The sequence below is a fragment of the Malaclemys terrapin genome, chromosome 2, assembly GCF_027887155.1.
Source record: "Malaclemys terrapin pileata isolate rMalTer1 chromosome 2, rMalTer1.hap1, whole genome shotgun sequence".
Taxonomy (NCBI): Eukaryota; Metazoa; Chordata; order Testudines; family Emydidae; genus Malaclemys; species Malaclemys terrapin.
This window is the reverse complement of record NC_071506.1, coordinates 54700039-54718442: the sequence shown is the minus strand read 5'-3', so window position 1 is coordinate 54718442 and position 18404 is coordinate 54700039. Positions and strand designations below refer to the sequence as shown.

The 18404-nt window shown below is 41.9% G+C and overlaps 1 protein-coding gene across 1 annotated transcript; it reads right to left on the bottom strand.

The window, feature by feature from the left end:
• Positions 1 to 2843: 2843 nt before the first annotated feature.
• LOC128831077 (paraneoplastic antigen Ma2-like) lies at positions 2844 to 3719 on the bottom strand. Its single transcript, XM_054017173.1, has 2 exons — positions 3331 to 3719; positions 2844 to 3240 (listed from the first exon to the last, which is right to left on the bottom strand). Exons 1-2 carry the CDS (start codon positions 3717 to 3719, stop codon positions 2844 to 2846), a joined length of 786 nt encoding a protein of 261 aa, XP_053873148.1.
• Positions 3720 to 18404: the final 14685 nt, after the last annotated feature.

The window sequence follows — 18404 nt, the reverse complement described above, 5'->3', positions numbered from 1 at the left end:
GGTGGGATAAGCCTGGGCATAATGAGTGAAATGGTCAGTAACCACCAAGATATACTCCAGTGATCAGGCACTGACAGAAAGTCCATAAGGACAAGCTCCATGGGTGCCAAACTTGTGATACTGACAAGTGGAACTGCCTGCTTAGGCATAGTCTTTCATCGGGTACATCTGGTGCAGGTGGGAACATAGTGGGTGATGCCAACCCCCATCTAGAGCCTCCAACCACTCTAATCCCAGGTGCCCCATTTGATCGTGGCAGGCCTCCAACACATCTCACTGGTACTTCTTCAGTAGCACAAACTGCTTTGGGTAAGGTCTCTGGGAATGTTTGTGCCCTGATTAAAGTCACCCATCCTGAACCAATAGGCAGTCCCATTCCTTTAGTAAAAGGGTCTCCTCTCGGTGATTCGGTCGGATAGCTTTGGGGTCCTTTCTAATGTATAAAGGATGTCATTCATCTGTGGATTGGCTCGCTGGGTGTGCTCCACCTCTCAGTCCTTTAATCTGGACAGCTGAGGGTCCTGTACTCTAGTAAAACTTGAATAGATTATGGGTATGGCTTCTGGTGGTGCCCCTAGACAGTCAGTCTCTCACTCCCTGTTGGCTGTGGATTTTTCTTTCACACGGATACCCGTTGGCATAAAGCTGTAATCCACAGGTCCCCACATTCATCCAATAATTGGATAAGTCCTTAGTGTGAGGCCAATGAAACAAGGCATCCACGTCCATGTTTGTTTGCCTGGGTCGGTACTGCAGGATGAAATCATAGGCAGAGAATGGGTGCTAGTCACCTTCTATGAAAAAATTCACTGTTATGTTCACATATGTCAAAGGGTTATTATCAGTCTTTACAATGAACTTGGTCCCATAGAGGTAGTCATTGAATCTCTCTGTCATGGCCCACTTTAATGCCAGGAACTCCATTTGATGAGCAGGGTATTTTCTCTCAGAGACCATGAGGTCTTGACTTGCAAAAGCTGCTAGTTCAGAGTTTGCCCTCACACTCTTGATAAAGGATGGTTCCTAGCCCAGTGTGGCTTGCATCGACATGAAGCTCATATGGCTGGGTGGCATCAGCGTACATCAGTGCTTGTGTGAGTTGTTGAATGATTGTATGGAAAGATGCTTCACACTCGACAGTCCACTGCTTTCTGAAAGGTGCACCCACATTAAAGTATTGTTGCCAGGGCAGATTCCTCCTCTTCTTGTTTGTTGATGGGTAGGTCTTGGTGAGCTCTGTGAGCGCATGCACAATGTGTGGAAAAATTCTTTATGAACCTGCAGTAATCGCCGCAGAATCCCACAAACAACTGTTATTTATTGAGGGTCATGGGCCTCGGTCAGTTGGTTACCACCTTCACCTTCTCTAGGTCCTTTGTTATACCATCTGCAGATACTGTGTCCCACATACCATATGGACATCTGAAAGAAGATGCACTTGTGTAGGGATTACTTGATGCCAGCCTCTTACAAACAATCAAGGACTTTGCACAGCCGAGTATTGTGTTCTAAAGTGCACCCAACACAATGATGTCATCCAGGTAGACCAGGCATTCTAACAGAAGCATGTTCCCTACCACTCACTCTGAGTAACTGAAATGTGGCCCGAGTCCAGAGCCCCTTGGGCATGCAATTAAATTGGTAAAACCCCAAGAGGAAGAAAAATGCCGTCTTCTCCTGGTCCTCTGGTGCCAGGGTTACTTGATGGTATCTGCTGCGGAGATCAAGTTATTCAGGATATCCAAGGCATCATCCACCTGGGATATTGTGTATTGGATAGGGATTATCAGCTGGTTCAGAGTGTGATAGTTGACGCACATGCACACCTTGCCACTTCTTTCATACTACAATAATTGGTGACTTGTAGGGGCTCCTGGATTCCTCAATTGTTCCTGTAGATGCTGCATCATATCTTTGATATCAGTGGGGGCTATTTGTCTCAACCTCTCTCAAAAAGGCCAACAATCCTGCATTAAGATATAGTGCTCCACATCATGAGCACACCCAACCTCTCACTTGTGTGTACAGAAAACAGCCTTCCTTTTAACTAACTTATCACACCGGCAGTTCTTCCACTCAGTAGGAATGGGGGGATTCCCAAACTGGAAACTATCCCTCCCAGAAGGTTTAGCCTAGGTCTCCTCTAGACACTGGGATACTCTCTTCCCTCCAGATACAGGCAGACCAACATGAATGCTTCTATTTCCTAGGTTCCCCCGTGACATCCTTTGGAAACTGGACTTTCAAAAGGATATATCCCTGATAAGGTGAACCTCTGTCCAGCAATGCCTCACACGATTGTCCTTCAATAGCTGTGGTCACTATAGCCTGGGGTCCTACCAGCCTATCTGGGTAACTCCCATCCATGCTTTTTGCTGGGGAACCCTGGCATTTCAGGGTCTTGGGTTGCTTCTTCCCCAAGCCTCCCTTGGTGTTTCCCTGAAGCTCCCTAATGGTTTGCTACAATCTCATTCTGGCAGCCCTAGGCATAGTGCCCGTCTCTCCCACAGTTGTTCTTGCAAGCTATAACCCCTTTGAGTCTTCTCTTTGGGGCCCCACTCCTGCTACTCTCCCCTCTCGCAGGTGGCAAAGTATATCCCTGAGCCTTCAGCAAGGCCACTTCTCAGATCAAATCTCTCAGAGCTGCCACCACTGATGGAGCCTCTCCCCCTTTTCCCAAGCAATGTGGTGGTGTAACTCCCTGCCTTCTTTGGCTGCACCACTGTGTCCACCTCCAACAATCATTCCTGCTCTTCACATATCTCTCAAATGAGATCATTTAATGGGGGTGGGTTTGGAGCCCATTCCCTCAGCTTCAGGCATCACAACATCAGTCCATCTTGTCAGGTGCCCTGAAGGATCAGGTCCAGCCTAGCAGAATCAATGTGCTTGGTGGGGATTCCTTCCTTCCGGGTCTGCTGCAGCAAATCCTCTAGTCTCTTGATGAAATCTGACAATTGTTCAAGTGGCTCCTGATAGATGTGGCAGAAACTATAATAAAGGTCTTCACTGTTATCAATGGCACCATAGACACTTTCAAGAGCAGCTAAATAGTCTTGCACCATTGCAGCTGGTTGGGGTGCTTTCAGAGCTTGGACAATTTGCATGGCAGGTCCCTTCCGACTCTCAAGCACCCATTTCCTCTTCTTGGCATCAGAACATTCCCACTCTTGCACAAGGGGCACTGCAAACTCCCTCCAGATCTCACAATCAACTCCTCTGTGGGCACAGGTGACATGTCTGGAAAAAAAACGAAACTGCTTGTATGGTGCACTTTCATATACTGGCTTCAATACATCTTTGAGGGCGTTCCCCAGCTCTTTGGCTCACTCCATCAGTCTGGGTGCTGCAGGTGTTGGAGCCCCTCTGAATGTCAAGATTAATTCCTCTCCAGTCTGCTTCTCATCCACCATCAGAGCTTGCAGTTTCTGTGCTAAAGGATCCACCTCAAGTGACATAGGTGCACTAGCAGAGGGCTGCTCTGACCCCAGAATTTTCCAGGGGGTATCACCCAATTGCACCTTTTGGGGCACCTTATCAAGATCTGCTTCTTTGGAGTGAGTACATAGAGCTACCATGCCCTTCACTACACTGCTGTAAATACTGGTGTGGACCTTCACTCTCCCCAGTATTCGCAGTGCATCTAGACTCTCCTCAGTTTCACTGGGTTCCATCTCTTCTGGGAACCCTGCCACCAGCACAGCTTTGATTACTGACATTCGCACTCCTCAGCATTGGTCTTCTAGTAATCACCTCTTCATGGGGGGGGGGGGGGGGGGTTCCTTTCTTTTTTTGACTGAGAGGAAAATCACTTGGGTACCTCTGTGCTCTGTGCAGGAGTGCCCAGGGTGTTTGTATTGCATGTCCCTCTGCGGGCCACCAAGTGTAACTATAATACCCTTGTAGCCAAGATGGAGTCTGCTCTGCAGGCAGATCGGGCCAAGAAAAGGTGTGCGCAGAAATGCAGCAGAGAAGTGGCACTTATTTCACACTCCTAGAGTAAAAACACACACACTGAAATAGTACAATGAATATAGGAAAGAGAAATATTTATTTACAGAGGAATAAATAGAGAAAAACAACAGGGGGCAATACCGGGGGAGCAGTAATACAGGGTTACATCCAACATGAGGCTTAGTGGTACCACAATATGAAAAGGCAGACACTGAGCAATGCATCTACACTCAGAGTTCAGGGTGTCCTTGATTGGCCGTTCAGTCCCTCAAAGGCTTTGAGCAGGTTCTCGACTGCTTCATATATGATGACCTGTTTGCTGTAGGCCCTCTTGTCTGGAGCTCCAGACACACCCCCGTCACTCTCCCTCTCTCCAATCCCCAGGAACAACCAGCATTTTCTCTTCCTGGAGCCATCAGCACTTCCTCTGCCTCAGGACAAGGATTTAAAGGCTTAGGGTCTCTCTGAACCCCAAGGGGGTTACATACACATGTGTCCTGTGTATGTTAGCGAAGGCAAAATCAAAGAAATGCATTTTGTGCCATAGCCCTATGAGAGACTATTTATTTAATCCCACTCCTATCTCTTCCTGCAATACGCACTCGCACCCACTCCCACATTGTTTCTCACATTTTTATTGTACTCCCACCACACAAACCTTAGATCCCGCAGGAAAGACCGATTCCCCCATGCTACTAAAAAAATTTAAAAAACACAAAAAATGGTCAGTTAATATATTATATATATTATTATTATATATAAACAGAATTCAGACACAATCTTTGTGGTAAACTGATGAGAGATTTAGTGTTTTCCCACAAATTACCACATTCTGTTTTTTTTGCCCATCTGATCCCACCTGCAACAAAGTACATTTTACCCATTCTCACTATTATGGCAGCAGGTCCTGTGGGACCCATGGGATCCCAGTCGCACTACAGGGCTCTACTATAACCAGCAGTGATGAGGTTTGTAAAGGCCCTCGGTTCCTGGGGGAGATTGTGTCATAATCTCAGATTATGCCCTGAAATAGCTCTGTCTTTTGCACAAACGAGCTGTACCCTTATTGTAGAATATTCCATTGTGTTTGAAGAGTGAAGTAGTCGACCACTATCTTCATCGCAGGGCTCTAGGTAATCTTTTAGATATCTTGAGCCCAGGCCATTGATCACCTTGAAATTAAAGACTTTGGCCTTGAACTGGATTTCATATTCTATGGCCTGATATTCAATATTCTAATCTGGCCCAATATTTTCAGTTCTCCACTTACTATATTTTATTACTTAAATACTAGAACAAAATTATTGCCGCTTGCCTATCTGTGAATTAATTGGCTTTTAATTTAAAACTTTAAATGGTTGCTTTTATGTGCTAGTGGCCCAGGAGGTATGGGAGTCAAATGGTATATTAAAACTGTAAATTATGTATTGTGCTGAACATTTTGGCAGTCCTGTTAAGTCAGGTTTCTGATATTTATCACTCAGAAAAAGAACAGTCTGTGCAATGTATTGGTATTTGACAATGAATATTAATGGCAAATCCAGGGATCCAGTCCTAGCCCAGGTAGTGGACTGTTAGCTGGGTATCTCCACAGGGTGTCAAGAATGGAGGAATTGTCCCCAAGGCTGCAGAGCTACTACACAAAAAGCTGCTGCAGCCCAGTTATTGAAGTAGCTCTCTAGAGAGCCATCTTCTCTGGCAAGAGGAGGACAGGAGGATCTACACAGCAACACATACTTGTCTGCCCCATGTCCTGCCCCTGCCATGCCACCACCTATCCCATTCTTCACACTGCCATACAGTGTGTTCATACACAGCTGGGCTCCATGCTAAACAAGGGGCTCATTCCCCATATTGCCTTTCCTCACACCCATGTGCATTGAAACTACACCCGTTCTGTTGCCACAGGCACTCTGCAATCACAGAAGGGAGACTTGATTTGCCCCAAAGGAAATAGTTACATTGATAAAAAAAGATTTTAGTACTCCTCTTTATAGGTATGACTGCCCTATTGTGCCTCCCTGCTGGCTGAGTGTGGCACTGTAGGCATTCCCTACCTCAGTTTCCTCCTCTCCAGGGCTTTCTGTCGCTCCGGGGGTTTCATGGGGCTCAGCGCCCTGGCTGGGTCACTCTGAGTTCAATCCCCTTTTGTGGTAAGAAGTTCAAACAAAAGTCCCAACTACACAAAAGGTGCTTCTGGTCTTCAGGACTTCTCTGAAGCCCGCCCTCTTGGCCCTGCTCCTAGTCCCTTCAGGGTTACCTTTCCGTCTCTGTCTTTTCTTAAACAGCAGCCCCTGCTGATTTCTAGGATTTTCAGTTACTCTTATTAGCAACAAGTAGAAGAGCTTCACTCAAATGAGACGGGTATTTGGAAGAAACTGTGAGCAGGGCCAGCCACTAGCCCAGAAGTGTGTCCAAGGGTCCCGAAGAAAACAGTAAGTCTCAAGCCAATCAATGTCCCATAACCTATTCTTGGAAGAATGCCTGCTGGCTGATAAATCTGGAGACCTGCTCTCCTGGCTTATTTCACCTTTACTGGACCATAAGTAACAAAATCCAGTGCTTTTTTTAGTGTTGCTTTTTGTTTTCACCCCTCATCTATACTGCTGCTGTATTGAGCAATGGATGTGGCATTATTAGAAGGCTGTGATCTACTAAAAGCTATCTCATAATTGTTTTACATTCATAATTATACCACACACTGATGGCCTTCATATAAGCTAAAGTTGTAAAACCGATTAAAAGAACTGTCTAACAGCCAAAAATTGTTCTAATAGGATATAATGGTTCGGGGGGTGGGCGGAGAATCTAGATTTTATGCAGAAAATTGTAAATGTTCATTTTAGGTAACTTAAGTTAGAAATATAAATAATGTTTTGAGGCAATTTTATACAATATTCTTTGAAACAGTGTTTGAACTATATTAAAGAGGTTTGACCTCCGCTCACATGAAAGATAAGAACAAAACAAGGTATATAACAAAGAAAAATTCAAATACAACTCTACAAGGGTACAGTTTTACTCTGAGCTAAGATTTGTCCTATTACAGGAATCAATCACCTATCTGAGGTGTATCTATACTCAGTCGAGGAATATCTTATAATATTTTTATTAATTTATGTATATTGTGGTAGTGCCTTGAGGCCCAAATCCCAGATTGGGAGTCCATTCTGCTAGGCCCTTTACATGCAAATAATGAAAACAGTCTCTGCCCACAAGTAAAATGTATGATATTTGATTAAAAAGTAGATTTTTTTCACTTAAGAAGTTGGAAACAAAAGATATGCTGTACAAGGATGATAGTGAACTTAGTGTAAATATGAAAGAATGATAAAAACCCACAAGGTATTTCAGATGTCTTTCTATGGTTGTAGAAAAGCAATGCATTTGAGGAGTAATATGTTATGTAATTAATGTCTGTACTATAATGTATATCCACAAGGGGATGGAGTTATGGATGCACATCCTACCTTTGTTCTCTTTTTTTCCAATTGTGGATAGCTTCATTGTGCAACCTTTAGTATTCATTTTCATATAATTTCTTCCCCCCCCCCATCCTCAAAGTAATGTTAAATTAATTTATCTTAGCATTTGAACCTTAGGTTATCTCTTATGAGAAATGTCACAGGCTTAGCCATATGTACCATATTCTTATTATGACACCTTGGCTGTAACAGTTGCATCATGTCTTTATTACAATGGGCAATTACACAAAACTTACTCAAATTAATTATTATTTTGAATAGCAAATCAATTACATGTTTCACTACTGATTCACAAATGCAGCAGAATATGCACCAGAATGCAAGTTCCTCAAAGGGCAACACACATTTCTCTCTAAGAAGTATGGACAGGAGAAAATTGCCCCTTCTTAATCATAAAAGGAGTTTTACATAGGTCTTATGATGGATTTGTGCAGTTTCCTTACGTTCAAAGAGATAATGTGGTCACGTTTCTCAAGTCAAAATCTAATTTAATTCAGAAGGAAACTGAAAGATAGCTTGGCATCTGGACCTTGTGATTACCCTCCAAAGAGGAGTAGAAGCAGAATGAAGTCATGTGTTAATCCACTTCAAAAATGTATAAGCAATATTTTTGTCAAGTGAAAATAAAACATCCTTAAAAGTAATGTTTGGGCTTTTTAGTGTTTTGTGAGCCCTTTTTTCATAGTAATAGCTTCACAAAAAAACAAGCAAAGCTATTTTTCTTATGTGTTTGACCAAGCAAAAAGTAATGGAATATGAAATGTGGAATATGAATATTTGGTATGCCTAAATTTGTAATGACTTGCAATGATGTATTGTGCTCATCTGGTGCTGTTCCTGTCCCCTTAATGTCATGAATAGCTGTGTGTCAAGATTTAAAATTCAGTTTCCACAAATATTCACACTGCAGCTTTGAAGTTTGCTTTCTGCTTTTTTCCAGTAAAATGAACCCAAAATGTGTGAACATGGCTGAAGCAAAGTCATTAAAAATATGGGTGAATATTTTCAGAACAAGTTTACAATATGCATCCAGTTCTAATACTGACTATCACTGCCATAAGGATTAAAGAGAACATAAATAAAACCCCCTCTGACCACACACACTCCTAGTTGTCACCCACTACCATACACTGGAACCCGTATTGGGTATTATCATACTACAACCAATGCTCGACGGGGACCCCATTCTGAAAAAAATCTTTCCTTTCTAAAAATTATGGACTGAATAGAAACACTGGATTTATGGCTTATTACAGCAATCTATAACCCACTAACACCCCCCTTAGCTGCTTCACCCCTCTTTCCTTTCCTCCCTTTGAGGGAGGGTTGAAAATATGTCAGCTTATGCTAAACAATCTGTTCCATCTTGTATTTAGCTGTGACACTCTGAGTAAGTTTCCCAGACCTGAAGAAGAGCTCTGTGTGGCTTGAAAGCTTGTCTCTCTCACCAACACAAGTTGATCCAATAAAAGATATTACCTCACCCACCTTGTCTCACCATTGTTATTAATACTAATTTTAATTATGATGCAGGGCTCAGTCCTGTAAACATTTATGTACATGAGTGACTTTGTTAGAGAAGTGTGAGATTTTTGCTAATTGGATTTGGTTAGTTTCTTTATTGGTTGTCCCAGAGGTGTGTGGAGAGAATTAGGCCAGGATGTAAAATTTGGAACTTTTTGATTTTTGCAGTCTTTGGGTAAAACACTGGTTGTGGTATCCACCATTAAAAAGGTTGCAGAGCAGTTTTTAAACTAATAGATGGGGAAAAAACAATTACTGCAGCGGAGCATGTGGATCGGACAGAGACTTCTCTTAGAGGAGAGTCTATTGGTAGAGATTCTCTAGGTTCTAGTCAGGAGGAGAGGATGGAAGAGGATAAAGTATGGGCCAGATCAGATGAGAAACATTCACATAAAAAAGAATCTGACACATCAGAAAAGGGCAGACAAATAAACAATGACTAGTTTTTTAAGGGCTTGTACACAAATGCTAGAAGTCTAAATAATAAGAGGAGGGACAATCAATGGGACACAATCATTCTGGGGTACAAAATATATCGGAAGGACAGAACATATCGTGTGGGGGGGAGAGCGGGAGTGGCACTATATGTGAAAGAAAATGTAGAATCAAATGAAGTAAAAATCTTAAATGAATCCACATGTTCCATAAAATCTCTATGGATAGTAATTCCATGCTCTAATAAGAATATAACGGTAGGGATCTATTATCGACCACCTGACCAGGACAGTGATAGTGATTCTGAAATGTTAAGGGAGATTAGAGAAGCTATCAAAATAAAGAACTCGATAATAGTGAGAGATTTCAATTATCCTCATATTGACTGGGTACATGTCACTGCAGGACGAAATGCACAGACAAAATTTCTCGATACTTTAAATGACTGCTTCTTGGAGTAGCTAGTACAGAAACCCACAAGGGGCGAGGCAATTCTCAATTTAGTCCTGAGTGGAGCACAGGATCTGGTCCAAGAGGAAACTATAACAGAACCGCTTGGAAATAGTAACCATAATATAACATTTAATATTCCTGTAGTGGGAAGAACACCTCAACAGCCCAACACTGTGGCATTTAATTTCAGAAAGGGGAACTATGCAAAAATGAGGAGGTTAGTTAAACAGAAATTAAAAGGCACTAAGGTGAAATCCCTGCAAGCTGCATGGACACTTTTCAAAGACACCATAATAGAGGCCCAACTTAAAAAAAAAATATTTTTAAGTATATCAGAAGCAGGAAGCCTGCTAAACAACCAGTGGAGCCCCTGGACGATCAAGATACGAAAGGAGCACTTAAAGACGATAAAGTCATTGCAGAGAAACTAAATGAATTCTTTGCTTCAGACTTCACGGCTGAGGATGTTAGGAAGATTCCCAAACCTGAGCTGTCCTTTGTAGGTGAAAATTCTGAGGAATTGTCACAGATTGAAGTGGTCACTAGAGGAGGTTTTGGAATTAATTGATAAACTTAACAATAACAAGTCACCGAGACCCGATGGCATTCACCCAAGAGTTCTGAAAGAACTCAAATGTGAAATTGCGGAACTATTAACTATGGTTTGTAACCTGTCCTTTAAATCGGCTTCTGTACCCAATGACTGGAAGATAGCTAATGTAACACCAATATTTAAGAAGGGCTCTAGAGGTGATCCCGGCAATTACAGACCAGTAAGTGTAATGTCAGTCCCGGGCAAATTAGTTGAAACAATAGTAAAGAATAAAAGTATCAGACACATAGAAGAACATAACTTGTTGGGCAAAAGTCAACATGGTTTCTGTAAAGGGAAATCATGTCTCACTAATCTATTAGAGTTCTTTGTAGGGGTCAACAAACACGTGGCCAAGGGGAATCCAGTGGACATAGTGTACTTAGATTTCCAGAAAGCCTTTGACAAGGTCCCTCACCAAAGGCTCTTACATTAATTATGTTGTCATGGGATAAGAGGGAAGATCCTTTCATGGATTTGAGAACTGGTTAAAAGACTGTGAACAAAGGGTAGGATTAAATGGTAAATTTTCAAAATGGAGAGGGGTAACCAGTGGTGTTCCCCAAGGTTCAGTCCTAGGACCATTCCTATTCAACTTATTCATAAATGATCTGGAGAAAGGGATAAACAGTGAGGTGGGAAAGTTTGCTGATGATACTAAACTGCTCAAGATAGTTAAGACTAAGGCAGACCGTGAAATTTAATGTGGATAAATGTAAAGTAATGCACACTGGAAAAAATAACCCCAACTATACATACAATATGATGGGGGCTAATTTAGCTACAACTAATCAGGAAAAAGATCTTGGTGTCATCGTGGATAGTTCTCTGAAGATGTCGACACAGTGTGCAGCGGCAGTCAAAAAAGCAAACAGGATGTTAGGAATCATTAAAAAAGGGATAAAGAATAAGAATATTGCCCTTATATAAATCCATGGTATGCCCACATACTGCGTACAGATGTGGTCTCCTCATCTCAAAGATATACTGGCATTAGAAAAAGTTCTGAAAATGGCAACTAAAATGATTAGAGGTTTGGAACAGGTCCCATATGAGGAGAGATTAAAGAGATTAGGACTTTTCAGCTTGGAAAAGAGGAGACTGGGGTGATATGATAGAGGTATATAAAATCATGAGTGGTGTGGAGAAAGTGAATAAGGAAAAGTTATTTACTTGTTCCCATAATATAAGAACTAGGAGCCACCAAATGAAATTAATGGGCAGAAGGTTTAAAACAAATAAAAGGAAGTTCTTCTTCACACAGCGCACAGTCAACCTATGGAACTCCTTGCTTGAGGAGGTTATGAAGGCTAGGACTATAACGGGGTTTAAAACAGAACTAGATAAATTCATGGAGGTTAAATCCATTAATGGCTATTAGCCAGGATGGGTAAGGAATGGTGTCCCTAGACTCTGTTTGTCAGAGGGTGGAGATGGATGGCAGGAGAGAGATCACTTGATCATTGCCTGTTAGGTTCATTCCCTCTGGGGCACCTTGCATTGGCCACTGTCGGTAGACAGGATACTGGGCTGGATGATCTGACCCAGTATGGCTGTTCTTATGTTGTTATGGTCTGCTGTTGAAGCTTGCAGTGTCTCCTGTGGTAAGATGCAGAGGCTTTTAGACTCTTGTTCATGAAACTATATTTTGACTGGGACAGCCTTTCCAATAATTGCCCAATTTTCAATGTACTCTTTTGTGGGAAGACTAAGCCAAAAAAACTCACTAGCTTTTTGTGAAATCATAGGGTTTGTTGCTGTCTTTGGCAACTGTCCTGCCTCAGCTCTCCTCCACTAGAGAATGCTACTATCTTACTATCTTGCTGGGAGGGCTGATAGCTTGCAGCCTATGCTTGTCTTAGCTGCAGCCTACCCCCAGATGTCCAACTTCATGTTTCCTGTCCAACAGCCCAACACTCAGCACCAAAGAGTTAAGGGGCCAGTGAGAGGAGGGGGAAGGTTCTTGGTCAGATGAAGACTACAGACAGAAGAATGCATGTTCTATCACTGGGGCTTGGGGAGAGGAAGAAAGGCATTGCTGGGGTAACCCCTGATTGTATGGGGAAACAGGGGTGTCCCTAGCTTCCAGAGGAAGAGAGGTGAGGGATGAACCTCATTGGTAGATTAAGGATGTTTGGTAGGGGCTAGTTGCTGGAAGAGAGGTAGGATGGATGTGGAGGAGTCAAAACCCACTTGGCGACAGGAAAAAATGGATAGGAGGAGAGAGTTGAAAGACCATAGGAAGTGACAGACAAAGCAGGGGTAGGTAGCTCCAGAACCTCTGGAGGAAAAGAAAGGTAGAGGAGATGGAATCTTCCCTTTCCCTATGGTTGCTAGGGAACTGTTCAGGGGAAAGGAGAGAATAAAGGGAAAAAGCTGGAGGCTAGGTTGGGGAGAAAGGCAGAGTATTTGGAGAGTGGGGTAGAATTAGAGATAGCAAAAGCAAGGAGGAGAGGGCAGTGGATGTTGCAAAGCGGGAATGGTTAGGGTTCAGTGGAGAGACAGAGGAGAAAAACAGTGGAGGAGATATAACAAAGGAGCAAAAACAGAAAAGAGATGGGGAAAATAAAACATAGGTAGATGGTGCTGCTTGAACAAGAGCCCTTTCTGGCATCCATTACCTACGGTTGGCTCTTTCTTCCTTTCTTATCAAATTCAAGCTAAAAGACGAGGAGGAAGGTAATAGGGAAGGATCAGGTCATATTGTTTGTAATTTAAATAGTTCTGGGTTGGAAAAAAATGTGCAAGGGGGAAAAACAGACCATTCCTTTTAGATTTGGCATTTCAAACATTTTCACGAAATTCTTCTGCTTTTGGTCTCCTGTGTCTTGCATACTGAACTTCTGGTCTCCTTTGTCTTTCATTCTGAACCTCTGCTTCAGTATGAATGATCTGAAATACTAGTGTCTGACCAGGACATTGCTTACCTGAAACCACTAGGCATAAATAGAAACATTGTCAAAGGTTGCCCATTTCCCCTCCCTAATATTTTAACAGGAGAATGAAGTCTAGAGTTCGTACCCTTTCAGAGTAACCATGGCTACCGTCCACATATCTGGTATATAGTAGCAACTTCTTACCTACCACAGCCGGTCCCCTGATATTGAAATTTGAATGGTAATTAGTTTTGATTGGACTGATTGGCAACATGGTATACATCGGCTCCCTGCTTAGAAGAGTTTAATCTGGTTGCTGGGGTGAATGCTTGCATTTACAAATTCAAAATTCACTTCAAATTCACTGTCACTATTTCTGCCAGTCCACTTGTTAGAACATTCATGAAAACCAAACACAAAACGGGCAAAAACACAGTCAGTGTGAGTGTGCTTAAAAGTAAATGAGTATTTGTGGAAAACTTTGTGCACTATTCACCTAGTGTTAATATTTATTCTTTTGAACTTGTCATCCACAAATCTTCATGCCTTGAATTCTTGTATAAATCTGTGTGTAGCTATTTTTTTGTATCGCTTTTCATCTTGTATAAGCTTCTCAGCACTAGTGCTCATAGTAAGGGGCATCATCCCATTACACCTTATATCTACTGTAGATTTTCCTCAGTGGTAGATTTCAGCAATGTTAATCATTATGCACCAATTTTATATGTTGCCTTAACGGTCAAGGTTGCTCAAACATGGGAGCTCTCTTTTTTCCTACCTCCGCCCAGGAAAATGAGAAGGACTGACTCTTTGCTGTGTGCTTCAGAATTCAGAATCTCATTGGGTTAACAGGGTTACCGTTCCCAACCCAACTGTCAATCTCAGTCCTTTGGAACATCAGGTTCCACAGGTCAACCCATAGCTTGTTAAGCCATTTTGATAGTCCAGAAGTAGTAGACATTTAGTTAAAATCTTTATGCTGTATAACTTTCATTACGTTTTATCTGTTTCTCTATATTCCTTTTTAATATCACTGCCCTCTAACAGCACATAATGCGCTAAGCATGATTAGAAATATCTTATACCTCTCTCCACTGCAACCAATTGACCTCCAAACAGCAACAAGAGAGATCTGGAAAATAACCTCTCTCAAATTCAAACTCTTCTTGTAAGTCTGAGTTCTTCCTGGAGCTGGAAGTCACAGTAAAAGGTCAGAGCATTGATACAAGGTATGTTAGTGAACTGTACCTCATGTTAGCCCAAAACCTGTGGTGCTTGGGTAAAAAGAGTGATAAAACATCTATGAAAACTTTCCTATCAATATACTCGTTATGTGGGAAGGATGCTTTTGTGATGATACAGAGAATCAAAGTAGTTATTCACAGATTCATTTTTGGTCTAACAATCAATTAATGACCTACAGGTCACAGAACTCTATTTTTAATACCTCCTTATCTCTAAGCAGCTTAGTATAGTGATGGCCTTTTGGTCTTCAAAAAAAAAAAAAGTCAAGTGTCAAAGAAATTTATATTGGGGATTTGAAAAAGCTGTGAGTCTTCTGTTAGAGCAGGAAAGCTTTGATTAATTTTGATATATTTTCATTGAAGACAGCATAAAACTATTGGATATAGGAATGTGTCTAAGTATCTTGTCTAGTGGTAATTCTCTACACAGCTATTATTTTGATTCTTGCAGCCAGTATTTACTTCACGGTTCAGCAGGAGATGTATGTGGAAGCAGCACTTTGAGCTTAACATGGTGTAATGCTAAGAAACCAAATGCCAGCAATGGCCAAGGCCGCATTAGCTCAGAACTAACTGACAAACTAATAGCTGGAAATCAAACCAGCTCACCTATTTAGTTGTGTTCAAAATCAATATTAGTCTTATAAGAATGTATTTAGAATTTAGACTCTATGACAGGGATCGGCAACATTTAGCACACGGCTACCCTGGCGGGCTGGGCCAGTTTATTTACTGCTGACGTGGCAGGTTCGGCCGATCGTGGCCCTCACTGGCTGCAGTTCACTGTCCCGGGCCAATGGGGGTGGCAGGAAGCCGTGGACAGCACATCCCTCGCCCGCACCACTTCTCGCCACCCCCATTGGCTCGGGACAGCGAACCGCGGCGAGTGGGGGCCGCGATCAGCCAAACCTGCCGTGTCAGCAGGTAAATAAACTGGCCCGGCCCACCAAGGTGCTTACCCTGGCGAGCCGCATGCCAAACGTTGCCAACCCCTGCTCTATGAAATGCTTGGTAGTTGCTGCATGCATTAATCTCACTGGTAATGTCTGTAATCCATACTACAAGGTAAAATGTTTGTTTCATAATTGTAAAAATGCCTGCTCTGAACTGGTGAATTCAGATGGGAAGAGTACCCCTCTCCACCCCTGCCCAACAATGGAGGACTATCATAAATTAAGTGATCTTTGGACAAAACTTTAATTGCCCCATTCAAACATGGAGAAGTATATGGAATCATAGAATTGTAGAACTGGAAGGGACCTCTAGAGGTCATCTAGTCCAGTCCCTTGCACTCATGGCAGGACTAAGCATTATCTAGACCATCCCTGACAGCTGTTTGTCTAACCTGCCAGAACCTCCCTAGGCAATTTATTCCAGTTCTTAGCCACTCTGACAGTTAGGAAGTTTTTTCTAATGTCCAATCTAAACTTGTCCCATTGCTTCTCGTCCTATCCTCAGAGGTTAAGGACGACAATTCATCTCCCTCCTCTTCCTCTTTGTAACAACCTTTTATGTATTTGACACTTTTATCATGTCCCCTCTTAGTCTTCTCTTCTCCAGACTAAAGAAACTCAATTTTGTCAATCTTTCCTCATCGGTCATATTTTCTAGATCTTGAATCATTTTTGTTGCTCTTCTCTGGACTTTCTCCAATTTGTCCCCATCTTTCCTGAAATATGGTAGCCAGAACTGGAAACAATACTCCAGCTGAGGTCTAATCAGGGCAGAGTCTTGTCTTGCTTACAACACTCCTGCTCATATATCCCAGAATGATATTTATTTTTTTGCAACAGTGTTGCACTGTTGAGTTGTATTTAGCTTGTGATCCACTATAAACCCCAGATCCCTTTGTGCAGTACTCCTTCCTAGGCAGTCATTTCCCTTTTTGTATGTGAGCAACTGATTGTTCCTTCCTAAGTGAAGTATTTTGCATTTGTCCTTATTGAATTTCATCCTATTTACTTCAGGCCATTTCTCCAGTTCATCCAGATCATTCTGAATGTTAATCCTACCCTCCAAAGTACTTGCCAAGCCCTCCCAGAGTGGTATTGTCCACAAACTTAATAAGTGTATTCTTTATGCCATTATCCAAATCATTTATGAAGATATAGAAGAGAACCAGACCCAGAACTGATCCCTGCTGGACCCCACTTAATATGCCCTTCCAGCTTGATGGTAAACCACTGATAACTATTCTCTGGGAATGATTTTCCAACCAGTTATGCACCCACCTTATATAGCTCCATCTAGGTTGTATTTCCCTAGTTTGTTTATGAGAAGGTCCTGCGACATAGTGTCAAAAGCCTTACTAAAGTCAAAATATACCACATCTACCACTTCCCTCCTATTCATTAGGTTGGTACCTTGTCGAAGAAAACTATTAGGTGCAGAAGGCCTTGTCCAATTGGTTTGAATGCTGGAAGAGAGAAATAAAAAGAGCTAACATGAAGATTTTTCATCTCTCTGCTGTTTGGACTCCTGCAAGGGCGTAGCTAAGAAATAAAAAAGCAGAAGATCCCCAGGGTCCACCTAGTTTAAGCACTGAAAAGACATTCCTTGCTGACAGATTACTAAATCTCTCTGACCTTTTGAATTACAGACTGTAAATCATTTTGTGCATATTTCTGTTTCCTAGTTAATAAACCTTTAGTTAGTTTATTACAGGATTGGCTACAGGCATTGTCTTTGGTGTGAGATCTAAGGTACAAATTGATCTTGGGTAAGCAACTGGTCTCTTGGGCCTGGAAGCAGCCTGAATATTTTGTGATTTTTGGTGACCTCATTTATCGCTAAGTGACCATTTATCACTAAGTCCAGCTTGCCTGGGTGTTAAGATTGTGACTGTCTCTGACTCGATGGTAAGACTGTTATAGAGGTCCAGGAGTTCACATCTGTTACTGGGTTGGTGAAATTTAATTATAATACATGCCACCTATTTGGCAGTCTCTCCTCATGTTGAGGACCTTGTTGGTAAACTGCAAAGTGGCATCGACCATCAGGGTTTCCCTCCAATCTTGGTTGCTATTTTGCCAGATCTTGAAGATTGGTGGGAGAGACCAGAAAAGACTGGGTTTGGCTAAAGGGATAACGTCATCTTCAAGGTGGCCTAAAATTTAAATTTGTAAAATCTGAAAAGGAACCCACTCCATAGATTGATTGCCCCAAAAGAGCATAAATAACAAGAAAATGAATGTTTAATGTTATTTCACTTTTAATAATCAGAGCTGTCCTTGGTAAAATAGATAAATGCATGTTTGTTTACAACATATGATTTCTAAATTCAAAATTATTTTTTCAATAATTCAAAATTTTAGCTGCTTATCTGAATTGAAAGCAATCCAACTCTCCTGACTGAAATCTCAATCTCTTTCTTAGAAGGAAGCCGGATAGCTGTATGTCCCTTCTAACCCTTCTTCCCCTTAATGAGAAGGCCTCAAGCTATCCTTCTTCCTCTGGGTGGTTTTGAGGTGGGAAGACCAGATATAGCTTTCTTCATCATGACAGCTTCTCTGATGTGGACCAGGAATACCTTGTCCTTTTCCCCCCTTATATAGTGTGTGACACTCAGCACTTCAACACCCTCTATTCAAATGGGTACCAACAATCTGAAAATCATACTTCCTTTTGAAAGAGTGGACCCACTGGTGTTACAAGTAACATCTAAGATTACTGAAAAAGATGAAAGAAAAGATTAGTTAAACACAAATAATTCATACATCATATGGAATTTATGGGTATTTACCTACTGCAAATTGTTTATGTTCATAGTGTCATCAGATGAGATTTTAAAGTTGAATACTAGACTAGGAGTGTTCCTATAGCTTTTACATTTCCTGTCCAA